The following is a 20,169-nucleotide window of genomic DNA, read 5'->3' as shown; positions in this document are numbered from 1 at the left end:
GGGGCCCGGAGGGAGCGCGCAGGCGCCGGAGGGCGAGGGGGGCGCGGCCCGGCGACGCCTGCGCCGTCGGCGTCGCCCTGCAGGGGGCGGGGGGGAGGCGGCGCGTGCGCAGTGCGGGGGGCGGGCGCGCGCTCGGGCGGTTGGAGGAGGGAGGAGGGAGGGAGGCCGGCGCCCCTTTGTTCGCCTTCGCCATTTTGCGAGGCGGCGGCGGCGGCAGCGGCGGCGGCGGCCCGGGCCTCTGATTGGGTTTCGGGGTCCGGTAGTGGAGCCAATCAGCGCGGGCGGCCAACCGGGGCAGCGAGGCACGGTGAGTGCGGGGAGCCAATATCCGCCGGCCCCGAGCCGGCCCCGGCGCCCCCCATTGGGCGGGCGGCGCTGACCACTCACCACCGGCCCCGCCAGGACCGGCCGGGCCCGGCCCCCGGCTCCTGCCCCTTGCTCCCTGCCGCCAGCCCCCCTGCCTGCCTCGCCCTCCTGCCCGCTCAGCCCCTAAGGCCCCGGGGAAGGATCACACCCCTGGGATCCCGCCCGGGGGTCGGTGGCGCCCCTGGGATCCCTGCCCGGGGGTCCGTGTCGACCCTGGGATCCTGCCCCGGGGTCGGTGGCCGCCCCTGGGATCCTGCCCCGGGTCGTTGCCACCCCTGGGATCCTTCCTGGGGGTCGGATGCCACCCCTGGGCTCCGGCCCGGGCGTCGACGACCACCCTGGGATCCTTCCCCGAAGTCGATGCCACCCCGGGATCTTGCCCGGGGGTCGGTGCCACCCCTGGGGATCCTTCCTGGGGGTCGGATGCCACCCCTAGGTTCCTGCTCGAGGGTCGGAGGCCACCCCTAGGCTTCTTCCCGGGGGTCGGATGCCACCCCTGGGCATCCTGCCCGGGGGTCGGTGCCGCCCCTGGGATCCTGTCCGGAGGTCGATGCCAGTCCTGGACTCCTGCCCGGGGGTCGATGGCAACCCTGGGTTCCTTCCTGGAGGCCGGATGCCACCGCCTGGGATCCCTGCTCGAGGGTCGGAGACCACCCCCGGGCATCCTGCCGGGGGGAGGGGGGGGTCAGTGCCACTCCTGGGATCCTGCCCAGGGGTCGGATGCCACCCCTGGCCTCCCCTCTCCCTTCCGGACCCGATCAGCATCGCTGCCCTCTCTCCTCCTCCCTTCCCGCCCCTTCCCTCCTCCTCCTCCTCCTCCCCGGCTCGGGATCCGCCCCCTCCCCCGGTACAGACACCCCCTTGTCTCCCAGGCCGTCCCCCTTCCCGATAAGACCTCGGAAAACCGGGCCTTCCGAAAATCCCGTAGCAGGGCTCTCCCCTATGGGTAGCGGGGGCTGGTGGGGCCTCGATTTGTTTTAATGTCATCCCCGTCATCCCGTTGTCGAGCTGGGATTGTTTCCCTTTATTGCCGAATTGTACTTTCCAAGCGCTTAGCGCAGTGCTCTGCACACAGCGAGCGCTCAGTAAGTACGATTGCGTGAGTGAATACTGGCGCAGCCTGGTCTTGGAAACCATGAGCCCATTGTTGAGCAGGGATTGTCTCTGTTGCTGAATTGCACTTTCCAAGCGCTCAGCACAGTGCTCTGCACACAGCGAGCGCTCAGTAAGTAAGATTGCGGGACTGAATACCGGCGCAGCCTGCCCCTGGAAACCGTGAGCCCGTTTTTGAGCAGGGATTGTCTGTGTTTATTGCTGAATTGTACTTTCCAAGCGCTCAGCACAGTGCTCTGCGCACCGCAAGCGCTCAGTAAATACGATTGCGAAAGTGAATACTTTGGCAGCCTGGCCCTGGAAACCGTGAGCCCGTCGTTGAGCTGTGATGGTCCCTATCTGTTGCCGAATTGTACTCTCCCAAACGCTTAGTACAGTGCTCTGCACACAGGAAGCGCTCAGTAAGTACAGTTGTGTGAGTGAATACTGTCGCAGCCTGCCCCTGGAAACCCTGAGCCCGTTGATGGGTAGGGATTGTCCTTATCTGTGTCCGAATTGTACTCTCCCAAGTGCCTAGTACAGTGCTCTGCACACAGTAAATGCTCAAACAATACGATTGGATGAATAAGTGAATGAGTTTCTGGAGCTGGGGAGGTCAAGATTGTGGAGGGTTACAGCTGAAAAGTTCCTGGGATTCGCAAAAAGATTGATACGCTGCTGATTCGTCATGATTTTGACTTAATACCTGAGGATTGATTGGGTTTGGTGGGCAGCCAGGATGACTTCTCTTTCCTCACAAATAAACAGTCCGTTCCGTGGCGCTAAATATTCAGTAACTAAACTTCAGAGGCCTGTGTTTGCTTTTCTTCTTGGGCTGGCCTTTTTCTAGCTTGATTGTTTTTTTTCCTAAAAATGTTGCATCAAGCCATAGAAGCCCCACAGGGACCAAAGTATTTTCAGATCCCGGTTTACCTGTGTTCACCCCAGTGCTTAGTACAGTGTCCGGCACGTCGTAAGGGCATAACAAATACCACAGGTCTGTCTGGACACAAGACAGTCCCGGTGAAAATGAAACCAGTACCTTTCTCTAGACTGTAAACTCGTGGGTGTGGAATGTGTCTGCCAATTTTTTTAAATGGTATTTGTTAAAAGCGTGTATATATCTATGATTCTCTTTATTTTGATGGTATTGATGCCTGTCTACTTGTTCTGCTGTCTGTCTCCCCCTTTTAGACCGTGAGCCCGTCGTTGGGCAGGGATGGTCTGTATCTGTTGCCGAATTGTCCGTTCCAAGCGCTTAGAACAGTGCTCTGCACACAGTAAGTGCTCAAGAAATACGACTGAATGAATGAAAAGCGCTTACTCTGTGCCAGGCACTGGACTGGATACAAAGCTAATCAGGCCAGACACAGTCTGTGTCCCACATGGGGCTCACAGTCTTAACCCCCATTTTCCCGATGAGGTAACTGAGGCCCAGAGAAGCGAAGTGACTTGCCCAGGGTCTCCGAGCGGACAGGTGGCAGAGGCGGGATTGGAACCCTGGTCCTTCTGACTCCCAGGCCCGGGCTCTGTCCACTAAGCCACACTTCTCTCTCCGCTGTATTTTACTCTCCCGAGTGCTCAGGACACGCGGTAAGAGCTCGATAAATTCCATTGATTGATTCCGGCTTCCTTGGGCCAGGGCAAGTGCCGGCCCCCATCCTTTCTGTTGTCGAGTTTGGAGATGTGTCGTGTTGTGTTGGGGATGGCGTAAGCACCACGTGGATTCCCCCCACACACTCGGAAACCAGGCCCCCTGGACTCGACTGAGCCTTAGAGTCCGGGGCCGGTTCGCCACCTGTGAAACCTGAAGGAGATACTAGTACTTTCAGCAGGAGACTGAGTTTGTCCTGTCATTAATAATAATAATAATGTTGGTATTTAAGTGCTTACTATATGCAGAGCACTGTTCTAAGCGCCGGGGTAGACACAGGGAAATCAGGTTGTCCCATGTGGGGCTCACAGTCTTCATCCCCATTTTACAGATGAGGTAACTGAGGCACAGAGGAAGTGAAGTGACTTGCCCACAGTCACACAGCTGACAAGTGGCAGAGCTGGGATTCGAACCCATGACCTCTGACTCCAAAGCCCATGCTCTTTCCACTGAGCCACGCTGCTTCTCTGTCGTTCATTCAGTATTTATTGAGCACTTACTATGTGCGGAGCACTGTACTGAGCGCTTGGAATGTACGATTCGGCGACAGGTAGAGACAATCCCTGCCCAATGACGGGCTCACGGTCTGAACGGGACTTTCAAACAGCTTGGCACTGTGCCCTCGGAAGGGTGTCTCTGCCCATTCTTTAGTTGGGGTAAATGGTTTGTGAGCTTAGTTGCAGACTCCCCCGACTCTACCCTGCTCCCACAGTTTTACTTAACAAGGTTAGGGTCCCTCAGAGCAGACGCCGAGAGGGGCCTGTTTGCTTCTCACGTCCTACAGAGAAGCAGCGGGGCTCAGTGGAAAGAGCCCGGGCTTGGGAGTCAGAGGTCGTGGGTTCAAATCCCGGCTCCGCCACTTGCCAGCTGTGTGACCTCGGGCAAGTCACGTAACTTCTCCGTGCCTCAGTTACCTCATCTGTAAAATGGGGATTAAAACTGCGAGCCCCACGTGGGACAACCTGATCCCCCACCGCTTAGAACAGTGCTTTGCCCATAGTAAGCACTTAACAAATACCACCGTTTATTTTACCGTGTACCTGCCCCCAGGGGCGGAGCACCTTACTGGGTGCTTGGAGCATTTAATTGGAATAGAAGCCACCTTCCTCCCCTGCCCTGGAAGAGCTTACAAACCTCAGCCGTCGTTTCTTCCAGTGACGTAAGAGCACGCCCGTGCCCTCCGGCCCGGAGGGGTAGCGTGGAGTCACTCTTGTGGATCACGGGCACTGAAATGCCCACGGGGGAGTGGGGTGACCTCAGCCTTTTATGGACACCTGCCCGCATCGACAGCGTTTCCCCGCGTCCCTTCCCGCCGTGCTCTCCTCCCTCCCGCCCCGGCTCCAGAGCCGTCTCATTCCCCTCCCGGGAACCCCGGGCGGCACGTCCGAACGGCGGAACTTGGCCGCGGGAGCCGAGGCGGTGGGAGGCCGGGTGAAAAGGCCGCCCGCAGAGGGGGCGTCCCGAGCCCCTCTGGTACCCGGCGGGACAGTCCAGCTGGAAACCAGATTGATGATCACCCGATGGGCCTGGTAAGGCTTGCCCTCTGCCAGCAACGGAAAGTTGAAAGGGGAGGCAGCTGCGTGGATGATTCAGGCAAAAGAAAATTGGCTTTTATAATAGTTCTTCCCTTCAGGGAGGTTTTGATGGGGCCCAGATGATTTGCATTTTCATTCTTAGCCAGAAGGACCTGGCTGCTCAGCAGGAAGCTGTCTGGAAAACTTCCTCGGAGCCGGCCCAAAACCCCTGGCAGGTGCACAGTCAGTTGTATTTAGTGAGCGCGTACTGTGTGAAGAGCACAGTACTAGATGCTTGGGAGAGGACGATCTACCAATAGCAGGCACATTCCCTGCCCACAGCGAGCTTAAGCTATGCCCCAAGGCGGGTGGGCAGGGCCATCCAGAGTACCCCCTCCCTGCAGGACGAAGCCAGGTTCCCTTCTCCCCCTCCTCCTGGGAAGGCCGCGGACCTCCGGGTTTGTGCTGGTTTTCAGCCGAAGGCACCCAGGCCAACGAAAGCTTCCTGAAGGCTAGTACCCAACTTGGATTTTCTGAAAGGACTCGGGTGGTTTTCTGCGAGGACGTCTGCCTTGTGGGCCGAGAGGGGCCTGCTGACTTCTCACCTCCTACTGAGTCCCTACCCTCAGGGGTGGGGCATCATACTGGGTGCCATGGAGCGTAAAATAGGACTAGAAAGCACCTTCCTCCCCTGCCCGGGAAGAGCTAACAGGCTGTAAGAGGCCGTCCCCAAACTTCTCCATCCACAGTTTGTACGATCAATCATCCGGGCTCTGGCACGGGCTCCTCTCTGCCCGGTTCGTCGCCCGTCCGCACTTGGGAGTTTATCTTAATCCTTTGTTTTTGTCTCCCTCATGACAGAAGAGAGCGTGGGGCTCCCTGCCGAATCCCGTGAAGCTCCCTGGGCGTGAAACCCCTCCACCGGTTACCCTTCGGTCCTCTGGCACCTAACCGGTCGGCATCTTGGGAGGTCTCGCAGGTGAGCCGCTGTTGCCGTTGGCCCATGGGCCACCCGGGTCCGTTGGGCTTTCTGCAGCTTCTCTGTCCACCGGAGCTCAGCCAGACAGGAACAAGAGGCCGGGCAGGCAGGTGGGGACACTTTGTCTTCCCTAGGGTGGGGGAGACTCTTCTCTGCCCTTTAGCCAACTGGCAGGTGTCTACCGCTTTCCATTAAAGAGGCGGGAGACTTTGTTTTCGCTGCTTGGGGATTGTTGCGGGGCAGAGTGGACAGGTGGCCTTGGTGCTGAGGATTGGAGGGTGGGACAGGAAGAGCAGGCCCACCCCCACCAAGGGAAGCGGCGAGGAATATCTGCTCTGGCGGCCTCAGGGGCCCCACTCCTGCTCATTAAGCACTTTGGGCCCTTTTAAAGAAAAGAGGCAGGGGCTGAGAGAACAGGGGAGCTCGACTCCTTCCCTGCCGGGGCTGATGTGGGCTTTTCGGGTGGGCCCGGCAGCGGGACAGGTAGCCCGGGACCGCAGGTGGCCGTCCTGACCGTTTCCCCGCCTTTGGAAATAGAGCCTCGACTTAGCCTCCGCCTCCTGCCCGAAGGCCGGATTTCGTCCGCGGGGAGCGATGGAGCAGTACGCCGCCAACAGCAGCAACTCCACGGAGCAGATCGTCGTGCAGGCCGGCCAGATCCAGCAGCAGGTACGCCAGGCGGGGCAGGGGGCCCGCCGGTCCGCAGGCCGCAACCTCCGGGCTCGGCTTGGAAACGGGTGTTGGGCTCTCTCGGGTACCCTGCTGCTCCAGAGAGGCGGGGGGCGGTCCGAGAGCCCACCGTTGGGCCCGCCAGTCCAAAGGAGCACCCCTCCCTCCCCCGCACCCCCTCTCCGTCTGCTCCCAGTGCGCTGGTTGGCATCAGGATCCTTGGGTGCTTGGGCAGGCTCTGCCCTCCGTCTAGTGAACAGGAGTGGTGTTTATCTCTAGGGGCTTTTTCTGGAAAAGGTCGTTTCTAGTTCAAGGTTAGTCAACACTAACCCTACACCGTGAGAAGCAGCGTGACGTTGTGGGTAGAGCTTGGGGCTCGGGAGTCAGAAGGTCCATGGATTCTAACCCCGGCTCCACCACCTGTCGGCTCTGTGACTTTGGGCAAGTCACTTCACTTCCCTGGGCCTCAGCTCCTCTGTAAAAAATGGGGATTAAGAGTGTGATCCCAATGTGGAACAGGGACTGTGCCCAACTTGATTAACGTGTATCTACTCCAGTGCTTAGAACAGTGCTTGGCATATAGCAGTTAGCAAGTACCATTATTATCATCATTATTATTATTATTCTTCTTATTAACACTCAAAACAGAGAGAGGGAAAAAGCAATACAAGTAGTTGGTGGAATTAGGATGGGGCTGGTTTATCCTCACGCCCAGAGCCAACCCAGCTTCCACCCTCCCACCAAGCCATCTGTCAGAGCGTCGTCTCATTGCCAGGTGTGTCTGTTGGTAGAATGGGCCTTGCTCTCCCTCACCAGATCAGGGGAGGGGGTTCTGCAGTCATTATTTAGGGTCAGGCTGGTCTCGCCCTTCGGTTTTTTCTAGCGTGGAGGAAGGATCCAAGTTGGTCGCTGGGGCTCTGTGAGGAGTTGGGCAGGCTTGCTCGTTTCCAGGCGGGTAGCCCCTCTTTCCTCAAACCTCCAAGTGAAGAGAGCAGGTTGTTCCTGACCAGGTTCCGAACTTCCTTGGGAGGCCTGAGTCTTGCCCTCCTCCACCCGGCCGGCGGATGCCTAGGGGCCCGAAGGGCCACGGGAAGACACGGCTGGGTGGGAAACCCCAGGTCTGTTCCTGCTGGGCTACGTGTCCTTGTGAACGGACCAAATGCTTCCACTCTAGGCTCTCGCTTTCACCAAAACGGCCCCAGTGGGTTCACCGAGGGCATCGACCTCCACCCTCCCTCTCCAGTGCTCCGTCCCATCCCTCACACTGCCCACATTATTATTATCCCCCTACTCCTGGATTGAAACTCCCTCCGCACGTCGGGCAGACCACGGCTCTCCCCACTTTCGGAGCCCTTCAAAAATCCCACCTCTCGCGGCAAGCCTTCCCCCCCCGCTGAACCTCCCAGCACCCCGAGCCGAATCCTCCCTGCAGCCAACTCTAGGGCTTAGGAACTGATTCACAGCCTCCTCAGCGCTCAGGTGTACATATGAGCTCTGCGATTTCTTTTCATCACTTGAGTTGGAAATATTTTTATGGCGGCCTCCTCTGTTAGGGTGTAAGTTCCCTGTATCGCTTTGTTCCCCAGCGCCCGGTTCGATGCGCCGCACCATGGGGGCGCTCAGTAAATGGTACTGCACCTCCTTCTCCTAGTTCTAAGGTGCAGAGGGCCTGCGGGACTGGGGTTACCCAGAGTGGGGGTGTCGGAGCCCTTGTGGCCCAACTGGAGTGGGGGCGGAGCACCATCGAGGCTCCACAGGCGGGCAAGAGGGCCGTGAGGGCCAAGGGGGCCAAGGAGGAGGGTTTTGAGGGTCAGGGACGCCTCCGTTGCCCTTCTCCTGGTTCTGCCTGTCCCTGGGGACCCCGGGAACGGACGGCCTCCCCGTGGAGGCGCGTGGCCGGGATTCGGGGGGCCGGAAGAAGCTCCCTCCCCTGGGCCTCTGCGGGCCGAGAGGCGGCCCCCCGCCTCAGCTGGTCGTCTCCCGTTGACCCACCTCTTCAAGCTGTTCCCGTTCCTGTTCCCAGCAACAGGGTGGCGTGACTGCTGTCCAGTTGCAGACAGAGGCCCAGGTGGCATCCGCCTCCGGCCAGCAAGTGCAGACCCTCCAGGTAGTGGTGACCTCTCTGATCGTGTCTCCGTGAGCACTGCATGAGCCCCTCCCGCCCCTGCCGCCGCGGGGTTTAGATCTCAGGGTTTGAAATGGGCACCGTGGGCGGGTCCTGGCGATCACCCCAGATCCCGGTTGGGCTTCTCCCTGGCCTGGCCATTTGAGACGGTCATGAAGTGACTCCCCCTCTCTTCCCCAGTCCCCAGCTCCCTTTCCCGCACTCGCCTCCAGGGAAAACAGGAACGTCTTGGGCAGCAAACGAAAAGCAGCTGGAAGCAGTTGCCAGCCACAGGAATTTAAGAATGGGCCTCTGACTTCAAAGCCAGACCTCCCCCTCCCCCCACACCCCGTTCTGCAGGAAAATGTCATTTTCGAGAGGCCGGAGGCCCAGGCCAAACAAGTTCCGGTATAAAGACCGTCGTGGCGTCTAGGCAGCTCGGGGTTACAGTGGCCGGGAATTCTGGGCCTGGTGGGGTTTGATCCTCCCCGGCCACTGTCCTCATTGAGTCCGGGTGGGTTTGGGGAAGGCCCCATGTTCTGGGGGTTTCCCTCTCCAGGGACGCCTGGGGAAATCCCAGCAGAAAAGAGGCGGTTAAAAGGATTTGGTCCTCTGAGCCCGCTGAGTTCGGGCACGGGCTTCGGGCCGGGCTGGTTGGCCGTTCTCTCAGGCCGCAGTCCGGGCATGTCGCTTCTAAATCCCATCTGGTTTCCCACCAAATTCTCCAGCCACCAGGCGGGGCTCGGGTGATTTCAAACCCTGATTGACTTTCCTCATCGCGTTTGGCCCCAGCACGCCAGGATTCTCCGGGGTCCTCCAGACCTCCCCCGGTGGTACCCACTGCTCGTACTTTACCCTTCGGGCCATGGTGAACGGGGCAGCGGGGGGCCTGAGCATGTGGCTGGGGAGGGGGAGGGACAGCCGGTGGGACCACCCCCCCCCCCCAAACCGCTCCTGGTCTTCCGTCTCCCCTGCTTGCCCCGTTTCATTTTTGTGCATTGTGGATCTTGGTGTGACCTGCCTGTGGAATGGGAATGCAACGCGCTTCCGGTCCCCCTGCTTCGTGGCTGATGCATGTGCCCACGTGTGGCCTGTGCGTCGGGCGGGAGCCGGTGAGGGGAGGAGGGAAGGGTGTCGGCCTCTTTTAAGAAATAGCCTTCCTTAAGGCCATGGGATGGGGGGTGGGACAGAGGCTTCATTATTTTAGCGAGTCCAGGACGGGCCTCTCCAGCTCACATCTCGGGGGACACGTACCTCTGTCAGCAAAGCAGGCCAAGCGCCTCCGTGGATCGGGAGACCTGGGAGATGACCCTAGAAGGCAATCAATCAGTGGTATTCATTGAGCGCTTACTTTGTGCCAAGCACTGTACTAAGCGCAAGTGGTTTTCCCATCTTCCAAAGTGGTCTGGGGTAGCGTGGCAGAGCTCTGGATTCCGGTTGGTGCCCGCAGGCCAGTTGTCGGATGAAACTTGGGCTTCCGCCACCCTCGGCCCGGCGGCTTCGCTTCCGGGGAGGCCTGACTTGAGAGGCTTTGCGAATGGGAAGGGGGAGTGATTCTCGGTTGTGAGGGGACCTGGAGGAGGGCATTTCTGCTTTCTTCACCTCGGAGTCTACTGCCCTTTGCACCGCTGACGGGGTGACATCCATCTCATTTTTCATGGAGACATCCTCAGGGAAGGGGCGTTCCATTCCAACGTGTCCTCTTGGGGGTCTGCTCCAGGCGTCCCCCGTGCCACTCTTCCGACTCGGGCTGGAGACCCCCGTGGCAGCACGGGGAGCCGAGTCCACTTCTCTGACAGAGTCAGAGACCGGCAGGCTTGGAGATGAGCGGGGAGAGAGGGACGCCATGTCGGACATCACCTCGCTCCAGAGTGAAAATCCTTGGAGGATGTAGGGACGAGAGCAGGGTGGGGCCCCCAGCCTGGGTCTGGGGAGAAGGGAGGAAAGAACACTGTTGTGGTCATCTCTTCTTATGGTAGTGGACGGATATTCGGGCTCAGTCGCTCAGTGATGCCAGAGCCCGTCATTGGAGGGCAGGAGGGTACTCCATGTCGGACCTTGGGCTGGTAGATTGGAGGCCCAGGCTCGTGATCGGATGGTGACGCTTCCAGCTCGCTGGCTGTCTTTAGCCCTCTCTCTCTCCAAAGCAGAGCCACGGGAGAGCTCGTCGAAGAGGTGTTTTGGCATTCTGGCCTCCTTTCATTGTTCGATCTGGCCTTCTCTTCTTGCCGCTAGGTCCAGGGCCAGCCTCTAATGGTGCAAGTAAGTGGCGGCCAGCTGATCACTTCGGCCGGGCAGCCCATCATGGTCCAGGCGGTCCCCGGGGGCCAGGGACAGACCATCATGCAAGTACCGGTGTCTGGGACTCAAGGACTCCAGCAGGTGAGTTTCTTCTGTGGCGACCAAGTGGACCGGCATGGTACGTGGAGAATGGGGGGGGGCAGGGGATAACCCACCTTTAACCCCAGAGTTATCCTAGTGGGGGAAACTACTTTGGCAGAGAGGAAAAGGTAGAGAGGGATTCCGTTAATGGCCGGAGGAGGATCAAGCCAGGTACTGGCCCACTCTGCCTGCTTGGACGTTAAGAAGCAGCAGAACCTAGTGGAAAGAACACAGGCCTGGGACTCAGAGGACCTGCGTTCTAATCCTGGCACAACCACTTGTCTGCTGTGTGAACTAGAGACGGTCACTTCCCCAGGGAAAGGGGGGGGGGGGGGCGGAGCAGACTTCTCCGGTTCCGACGACACCTTGGGCTTCCTCCACAGATCCAGCTGGTGCAGCCAAGCCAGATCCAGATCCAGGGGAGCCCAGCGGTGCAAGTGCAGCAGGGACAACAGGGCCCCACGCAGCAGATCATCATCCAGCAGCCCCAGACCGCCGTCACGGCCGGCCAGACCCAGGTGAGTGCCCGCTCCGCCGGGCGACGCAGCCGCCGGGCGCCTCTCCGCACCCGGCCCAGCAGGCGTGTTGCTTGTGGGCCTCTGCTCCTTGAGAGAGGGAGGGAGAGCTTTAATTCCAGAAACTGTCAGGAAGAAAGCCCCAGCCATCTTTGCCGAGATGTGGCCTGGTATTGTGGTTGAGACAGAGAGAGAGTGTTGTGTGTGTCTGGGCCTCTCTCTCTCTCTGTGTCTGGATCACTCTCTGTGTCTGTTTCTCTGTCTCTCCATCTGGCAAACCTTTGGGCTCTTGGGGCTGGCTGGAGTGAGTGTGCCCATTGACTTTGTTCCAGAGAGTCGGTGACTCAGTGGCAGTAAAATAATCACAGGGAGCCTGGGACCCCCCAGGATTCCATAACTTTTTTAAATTCCGAGTGCATCATTGGGTTTGTGCCCGGTCTCTTCTTCCTCCAGACCCAGCAGCAGATAGCGGTCCAGGGGCAGCAGGTGGCCCAGACCGCTGAAGGGCAGACCATCGTCTATCAGCCCGTCAACGCCGACGGCACCATCCTGCAGCAAGGTATGGCCCGGGACGGTTGCTCTTTGCCCGGGGGCTACTCCTTTGTGTCTTTCTTGCCCTGGAGCTTGGTGGTGGCGGGGGGGGTGGTTTCTCTGGGAGGAGGCGGTCCGCTCCCCAAATCCCCAAGCGAGTTCGGTTCCAGAGAACGTGTACCGGCCCCAGTGGCCGTGCGGTGGTTGGAGCTGGCCAGTTCCTGGGCCCTGCCTCATGGTGGTCTGGTGGGGCCCAGAGGGAAGAGGAGGAGATGAGGGTGCCCAAGGATGAGGACAGAGGAGAGAGGATGAGATGGAGGCAGGTGCGGAGAGCGATCGGGGGAGGAAACCAGGGCGTCGGTGAGTCCCAGGAGAAGGAGGAAGAGAGGTTGGAGCTGGGCAAGAAGGGCTGTCGGTCAGGAAAGAAAATTCCCAAGAGCTGAGGTGCTTTCAATTTGCTCATTCAATCGTATTTGTTGAGCGCTTTCCTTGTGCAGAGCACTGTACTAAGTGCTTGTTTAAGCACTTATCTGTGGGCAGAGCCCTGGACTATGCGGTGGAGAAGAATAGAGAGGCGGGAATTAGATGCTGTGCCTGAGGGAGCTCACAATATGAGAATATTAGTGGGGAGAAGGGGTTGCAAGCGACACAGCAGGAGCGATGAAACATTGAAAGACCACACCAAGAAATAGATAAAATAGGCTCAAAACCGAAGACCCACCCGTAGTCAGAGCAACCCCTACGGCAGCCACAAGTCCTCCCTGGGTTTTGTGGGTGTGCACGGGTGGGGTAGCCAGGGGGACAAAGCATGCCCGGAGCGGGTTCTCCCGTGGCTGGAGGGAAGGTAGCGGGCGGGTCCCGCAGTTTTTTCTTGGCAGGAAGATACAGAGTGGACTGAGAGCGGGCGGGACTCGGGCTATCTCAGTCGCGCTCGCTGGCCGAGAGCCAGACTGGGGAGGGGGCCCCCGCCGGGAGGGTCCCCCTCCTGCCCGAGGAGCCGGCCGGGCCCTGCCGCAGCTTGGGCCTCGACAACCTCTGTCCCTTGGCCCGGCCTCCGTGGGGAGGCTGCATACCTTGCAGGGGAGGGACTAACCGTGTGCCCTTCTTTCCATGTGCGTGTTTTTGTTTTTTTCTGTTTTTCTTTTTTTCTTGTTTCTTTTTGTTTTTATGTTTTGTTTTCTTAAAGTTACAGTCCCTGTTTCAGGCATGATCACCATCCCAGCCGCGAGCTTGGCCGGAGCCCAGATCGTCCAGGCAGGAGCCAACACCAACACCACCAGCAGCGGCCAAGGCACCGTCACCGTGACCCTCCCCGTGGCCGGGAACGTGGTCAATTCCGGCGGCATGGTCATGGTGAGCCCCGCCGGTCGGCCGGAGGGAGGGGAGGGGGGCGGCGGACCACCGTCGGGGCGGGAAACCCGGGGCTGCCGAGAGGTGCCCGGCTAGGCCCGGGGGAACTGACGTTTAAGGTCCTGTGGCCGTGGGAGGGCCGGGAGCCAAAATTCCAACTGGGAAGGGCTTGTTATTGAGCGTGTCCCGGGTCCCCTCCTCCCCCCCGGATTCTCCTCTACTCCTCCCGAGGGCTGGGCTTCGCAACCGCCGGCCCGGGCTGGCTGGAGCAGGGCCGGCGTCCGTTTCGGGCCCGTAACGAGCCCTGGGCCCCTCCCTTCACAGATGGTGCCAGGGGCCGGCTCGGTGCCCGCCATCCAACGGATCCCCCTGCCCGGAGCGGAGATGCTGGAGGAGGAACCCCTCTACGTGAACGCCAAGCAGTACCACCGCATCCTCAAGAGGAGGCAGGCTCGCGCCAAACTGGAGGCCGAGGGGAAGATTCCCAAGGAGAGAAGGGTGAGGATGGGAGAGCGGGGTCCGGTCCCTCTAGTCCCGCCCCCCAGCTCCTTCTGCATTTACGGACTCCACCTCGGGGGCTCTTCCGTTAGAGTGGAAACTCCTTGAGGGCGGGGAACGGGCCTTGTGCTTGGGCTGTACTTCCCCAGCCGCTCAGTCGGGTACTTCCAATGCTCCCAGTGGGCGCTCGGTACCTACCAGGGAACGCTCAGGAGTAATTTTCCCAGTGGCCTCCGAGGGCGCGGATCGTGCCTCGGGTAGGGGGGCGGGTTTGGGGGAAATGGACGGGCACCTCCTTTTTTGCGGCTGGAGGGGCCAGAGAGATTTGCAGACTGGAACACGAGAGGCACTCCGAATGTGCCATTTGGAAACGGAGGTTCAAAGCTGTGGGCCCAGGATTGCATTTTGCAGTCATTTGCTCTGGGAAGTGGGAGGAAGGTTTGCCATATTTTCCTTAGGAATATTCCCTGAAGATACCGATCTTGTCCATCGTCCCCCTCCCCGCCGCAAACCCACACCGAAGAACAGTTTTTCCCCGGCTTTGAGTCCAACTTCCCTATAACCATGCCAAGGAAGCTACTTGTGCTCCGACCCGAGGCTCCTCCCGGAAGGTGTTGTACCGGCAACTAACAGATCCCGTCGCTGTTCTTTGCAGAAATACCTGCATGAGTCTCGACACCGCCACGCCATGGCCCGCAAGCGAGGGGAAGGTGGAAGGTTCTTCTCCCCCAAGGAAAAGGACAGCCCCCACATGCAGGTAAAAAGAGACGGAGCCTCTCCCCCTCGGCGTTGACACCTCGCATCTCCAAGCGGGATTGGGCCCATCCACTTGGGCCCCAGGAGCAGCTGTGGGCTGGGGAGCGGGAGCCGGGGGCACTGGGAGGTTTTAGGGGGTCCAGCCCGCCTGCCCTACGAGGTGGAAGGGAGCTGGGGTGGGTCATCCAGGCACGGGCCAGGGAGAAGGGAATCCTCCTTGTTGGAGCTGAGGAGAGGGAAGGGAAACTGGTCCATAAAGCCATTTAGGAAGTGCTAGTCCTGGGTCAGATCGTGGTCTAACCAGACAAGTTGGTGGTCGGCCTAGGTCCTGGGCTCTGGTAACTTGCCGTAGAACCCTAAACCGAGAGGTAGTCACGTTCCTCTTAAAGCTACTGTTATTGCAGTGGGTACAACTTCCTGGGATAAGGTGATCCAGATTCTCCGCCATGGATTTTCGTTTGACCTCCACCACTTTCCAGCCTTGGGGGTGGTCCCTGGGCCTGCTTGTGGAAGGACTTTTGTGAACGGACCTGTTCCACCTTACCCTTACCTTTTGTGAATTTGGGACTTTAGCCGTGTCCCTTTCTCAGTCTTTGTTTTTCCACCCTGAGGAGCCCTGATTTTCCCTGGCCTGCCCCCTCCCCCCCAACCCAACAGGCACACACCCTCAGTGGCCTTCCTGTCCCTTCTCCAGCTCTGGTGGGCCCCTTCTGAGCAATGGCACCTGGAACTGGGAAAGCTGGGAAACCTAGTGGAAAGAGCCCGGGCCTGGGAGTTACAGGACCTGGATTCTAGTCCTGCTTCCACCACTTGTCTGCTGTGTGACCTAGGGCCAGTCAGGGGCCTTTTCTGAGCCTCAGTAAAATGGGGATTAAATCGTCCTCCCTCCGACTTAAACTGGGAACCCCATGTGGGATGGGGACTATATCACACGTGTCTACCCCAGCGCCTGGCACAAGTACCGTAAAAGAGAACAAAATAACTGCCATAGGTAGTCCGTGGGCTGTGGCTTGCTGGTTTGATTGTCCAGCATTCCGTTGGCCTTTCTGGTTAGCCCGTCCTTCCGTGGTCGGGCTGGAGATGGAGGAGAAGGGCTGACAATCTGAAGGGGTGGCAGGAATGGGGAGGGGTGAAGAGGAGAAAAGAAGTTCTGGGCTCTTGTGACTGTATTTCTCGGCCTTCAGGACCCAAACCAAGCGAGTGAAGAAGCAATGACCCAGATGATCAGAGTGTCCTAACACCAGGCCGGGGAAGTGGCTGATCCAGCCCCACCCCTCTCCGGGAGCCCCCTCGTCCCCACGGATCAAGCGAGACCTTCCTGTGGGACGCTCTCTCGCTCTCTCGCTCTTCCCCATCCTGCCCCTTCCTACCGAACAGACAGCCACCCGGCTTAGAAAACGTGGCTTGGTGTATTTTCTAGCTGCGGTCAGCAGCTGCCGGGCATCTTCAGGCCCCGGCTCACCTCATTAGGCTGCTTCGGATTTGGACGTGTTGTGAATTAACGATGCAGAGGAATTAACGGCCGGAAGGCTGAGCTCCATGGTGTTGGAGCAGGCCCGGTGAGGGAGCGGGCGGGATTGACCCTCCAGGGGAGATACGGGGACTCAGCCCATCGGGCCTGCACCTGGACCATCCCGGCAGGCCCCAGGGCCTTGAGTTCCTGACCAAATGGACCCGTGGGAAGGCAGCAGCTGTCAGACAGGAACGCCGTCCCAGGACCCAAGGACCGTCGTGTCCGTACCTGGTCCGCCCCAGCAGGCCCCGTGGCCTTGAATTCCTGGCTGGACCGGCCAAACGGACCTGTGAGCAGGCCGCTGCCAGGCGGGAACGCCGACCCGGAACAGAAGGACCATCGGAGTTGTCAACTTTCAAGTGAACATAGCAGCGAGTTCTTCTCCCGGATCTGGCTCAGCTGTCCAGCACCAGGAGGGGTGGTCGGGGCTGAGGCCCGGGCCCTGCTTCCCACACAACCGTGCGGGAAATCTCCCATCCTGGGATCTGGGGTTGAGGACCGAACAGCATAGAATCAGACACGGCTCAGCTACCTCCTCGTGGCCCGGCCTCTGGGGGTCCCCGGCCCGGGACCCTCATCCCGCCCGGAGTGATGTCCCCTCCCCGGAGCAAAAGGGTACCCGGCAGAGTGAGCCTGGGTTCTACGTTGTGGACGGAAGGAGCCGTTGTCTCGGAACAAGGGCTTGACCTCTGCCACCCACCCCTTTGGCAGCGTTGGAGAACGGGGGGAGGAAGCATAGAGGGCTTGTGGAATGGGGCTTGAAGCAACTGCTCTGCAGAGCTCCTGCCCGGCCTGGGTCGAGCAGCTCTGGCAGTCTCGATCTTCACCTTGTCCCCGGAGCCCCGGGCATCCAGAGGACAGTAGCTATTCTGGGCAGCACATCTTGCCAACTTCCCGGGCTAGAAACGAAGCTAAAGGACACGTGTCCCCGCAACAGAGTTTTCAGAAAGCGAGGACGTGGCCCAGGGGGCTGGCTTTGCCCTGTCCTGTCGCCTGGGTGCACGAGCATCTAGATGCCCACTGCCTTCTCTCCCTCTGGCTCCACCACCATGAGCCGTGCCTCCCTCCTATTCTGCCAGGAGAGGAAAGGGAGTGGGATCGTCCATGGTCGCGGCCCCCTCTCCCTTCTCTCTGGCCTCTGGGTTGCCCTAATGCGGATGGCCCTGGCAGGGAAGCCATCCAGTATGGCAGGGAACTCTGGAGGCTGGGCTCAGGCCTGGGAGACCGGTGGTTTCTGGAGCAGTCAAGGTGTTGGGTCTGACCTCCACCATCACCGAGGTACTGAACTGGGGTCCTGACCGGTGTGGGACAGGAGGGGCCGGCGGATTCTGGAGGACGGGTCCATCACTGTCGGAAACGGGGCTGGGAGCGGGGGGCCGGGCCCGCTTCCAGGATGCTTGGAACGCCAGCTGGGGTCGGGACGAGGGAGCTTGTGGGGCGAGCACTGTGGCGGCGAGCCTGCGGGGGGTCTCTGGTGAGACTGGCGTTCAGGCATTTTGCTCCTGTTTTTGACAGGATAAAAAAATTCCAATTTAAAACAAAATGGAAAAGTTTAGCGCCGGCGAAGCCTGCTCCTCCCTCGCTGTAAAAGCCAGAGAGGGCAGGGCGGTGGGTAGCTGGAAGCCTGGGCTGGGAGCGAAGAAGTGGGGCAGGCCCAGGGAGGATCTGCAGGTGCCGGGGCAGGGGATGGGGGACAAAAGGAGAGGGGAGCGTACATAGGAGGCCCGTGGGGTGCCCCTGCTCAGAACACTGGGGAGGTGGCCAGCACTGTATATAGTTTGTTTCTAGGGTTTTTATAGGATGCATTTTCCAGGTGTACTTTGTCTCTAATGGATGCAATTGTAAGTACTGTGTACACTCGTTCGGCTAATAAAGACAGAAGCTTTCAGTACCCAAGCCATCCCACCTCTGCAACGCCTCTGTTTTTGCCGTTCCCCAAGGAGTGGGTGAAGTTGGGGGAACCCATGGTATTGGGGGCACTGTGACATTCCGTCACTCTTCGGCATTCGGAACCCAGTTTCTAGCACCCGGGCTCTAGTGTCTCTGCCGAGAAGCAGCGTGGCCCAGTGGAAAGAGCCCGGGCTTGGGAGTCAGAGGTCATGGGTTTGAATCCCGGCTCTGCCACTTGGCAGCTGTGTGACTGTGGGCAAGTCACTTCACTTCTCTGGGCCGCAGTTACCTCATCTGTAAAATGGAGATTAACTGTGAGCCTCACGTGGGACAACCTGACGACTCTGTATCTACCCCGGCGCTTAGAACAGTGCTCTGCACATAGTAAGCACTTAACAAATTAGACTGTAAGCCCGTCAAACGGCAGTGACTGTATCTGTTGCCGACTTGTTCGTTCCAAGCGCTTAGTACAGTGCTCTGCACATAGTAAGCGCTCAATAAATACTATTGAGTGAATGAATGAACAAATACCAACGTTATTATTCTTAACTTAGAACCAGAGCAGGGACTCTCCAGGGGCAGCAGGTTGGACTTTCGTCAGTTCGGCAGTTTGCCGCCACCATCCTCTGACTTAAATTTCATTAATGCAAAGCCCAGAAGGCATCAATCAAGCAGACGGTGGTATTTATTGATTGCTGTACTGAGTGCTTGGGAGAGTAAGAATCGGTTGGTAGACATGTTCACTGCCCACAACGAGCTTAGAGTTTAGAGGACTAGCCAGTCTGACACCCTAAGGGCTCGTTGACGGGCTGGCTGATAGCGAGTCCCCAGATTTGCTGGCTAGTCCTTTGGACTCGAAGAAGGAACGACTGATGTCAGTTCTCCCCGTACAGCATTTGAGGCTGAAAAGGCCAGCGTGGAATCCACAGACCGGGCCACATTGTGCACACAGAAACATCCCTTGTGTTGGTAGGTTTTTTTTTTTTTATTTTGCCAGCACCTGCCTCTGGCCTTTTTGTCTCTTGTTTGAAAAGAGCCACTCCTTTCTTGATAAGCTCTGTTATAAACTCCAATATAGGTTTTCAAAGCCAGTCTTGCGGAATAATATTAAACTCTAACCAGGATTACTCATCTGCCTCTTTTGTTTCTAACTCAAACCCTGGGGTTATCGCCCCTCTGAACTTGACTGTGAATGCACCATCCATAGATATTTAGGTAGAGTCGCCCTGCTCTGCTCCTTGGCCATCTTAGCCAACAACCGCCTCCCCCAGCCCTCTCTTCCTTACAGATGCTTGCAGCTCTGAACTTTCCCAGCCCTCTCCTTACCCAAATCCTCCCTGACCAGTCAGTGTCACCGGGAGAGTGCCATCCCAGACAAAAGAGATTTCCTCCCCCTCCCTTAACCCTGCCGTTCAGAGGGCATCCAAGAGGTTTCCCTGTTCTGGAGACTCTGGGTCCCCCCCTTTTTCCCATGCTCGGGACTGGACTGCTGGACTCTGATTGGTGGAAAGGGAAGGGGGGTGCGACTGGTCACCTGCTTCTGATTGGTGGGAGCAAGCAGCAAAGGAGAGGTCACTCAGCGGGTGGTCGAGAGCAGAGGACCCTCGGGGCTGTCCTGGCCCCCTGCCATGGTGACGGGTTGCCGGGAGGCCCGTGGTGACGGGTAGCCGGGAGGCCATGTCCCGCCACAGCCGGCTGGCAGCCCTGCTGCCCGATCTCCTTCTCTTCCGAGAGTCCCAGGGGTGTGGGCTCGAGGTCACCACCACCCCAGGGGTCCTGCTGGCTGCTCACGTGACCGGTAAGGGCTACTGTCCCGCCCCAGCTCCCCTTAGATCAATGTCCTCCCATAACTCCCCAGTATCTGACCGCGATCAGGGCCCACCCCTCCAGACATGGCGGTTGGGATTGCAATCTCAGGTCATGGCAGTTAGGATAGAATTCTCTCCCCCTCCATGGCCAGGCATAATTTGACTCCACCTCACCCCAGGTTTCTGGCTTTTGCCTTTTCCCCAGCCCTTCCTGAGCTCAGTGGTCTCTCCCTCAGGGCACCAACAGCTTTTTGAGGTCAAACAGTGGGATTTATTGAGTGCTCACTATGGGCAGAACACTCCCATGCACTTGGGTGAGTACAAGAGAATAGGTCGGCATGATCCCTGTCGCCAAGTAATAACAATTGTATTTGTTCATTCATTGATTCCATTGTATTTATTGAGCGCTTACTGTGTGCAGCGCACTGTACTAAGCCCTTGGAAAGTACAATTCAGCAACAGATGGAGACAATCCCTGCCCAACAACGGGCTCACAGTCTAGAAGGGGGAGACAGACAACAAAACAAGTAGGCAGGCATCAATACCAT

The 20,169-nt window shown here is 58.8% G+C and overlaps 2 protein-coding genes across 10 annotated transcripts in view; both read left to right on the top strand.

The window, feature by feature from the left end:
- Positions 1-211: 211 nt before the first annotated feature.
- On the top strand, positions 212-17,823 carry NFYA (nuclear transcription factor Y subunit alpha). 8 transcript variants are annotated; one of them, XM_039912505.1, is made up of 11 exons: positions 212-307; positions 5,488-5,605; positions 6,143-6,274; positions 8,298-8,381; positions 10,614-10,760; positions 11,144-11,278; positions 11,729-11,834; positions 12,993-13,159; positions 13,481-13,654; positions 14,310-14,411; positions 15,595-17,823. In XM_039912505.1, the coding sequence occupies exons 3-11, from the start codon at positions 6,200-6,202 to the stop codon at positions 15,646-15,648; spliced, it is 1,044 nt and encodes a 347-aa protein (XP_039768439.1). In that variant the 5' UTR covers positions 212-307; positions 5,488-5,605; positions 6,143-6,199; the 3' UTR covers positions 15,649-17,823. The 8 variants fall into 8 exon arrangements, with proteins under 8 accessions (XP_039768439.1, XP_039768440.1, XP_028925653.1 ...); XM_039912506.1 differs by having other exon boundaries at positions 8,298-8,384; positions 13,011-13,159; XM_029069820.2 differs by having other exon boundaries at positions 8,298-8,384.
- A 1,580-nt stretch (positions 17,824-19,403) lies between these two features.
- The window catches only part of LOC103165694 (adenylate cyclase type 10-like), a 29,970-nt gene continuing 29,204 nt past the window's right edge, over positions 19,404-20,169 (top strand). For both annotated transcript variants that reach the window (XR_003761037.2, XM_029069810.2), the window contains exon 1: positions 19,404-19,611. Coding sequence is in view for 1 of the 2 variants with exons in the window: in XM_029069810.2 (XP_028925643.1) it covers positions 19,491-19,611 (121 nt within the window). In the remaining variant the exon portion in view is untranslated. The remainder of the gene's footprint in view (positions 19,612-20,169) is intronic.

Source organism: Ornithorhynchus anatinus, chromosome 7 (genome assembly GCF_004115215.2).
Source record: "Ornithorhynchus anatinus isolate Pmale09 chromosome 7, mOrnAna1.pri.v4, whole genome shotgun sequence".
NCBI lineage: Eukaryota > Metazoa > Chordata > Mammalia > Monotremata > Ornithorhynchidae > Ornithorhynchus > Ornithorhynchus anatinus.
Note: the sequence above shows the minus strand (reverse complement) of the source record. Positions and strands in the feature narration are given on the sequence as shown.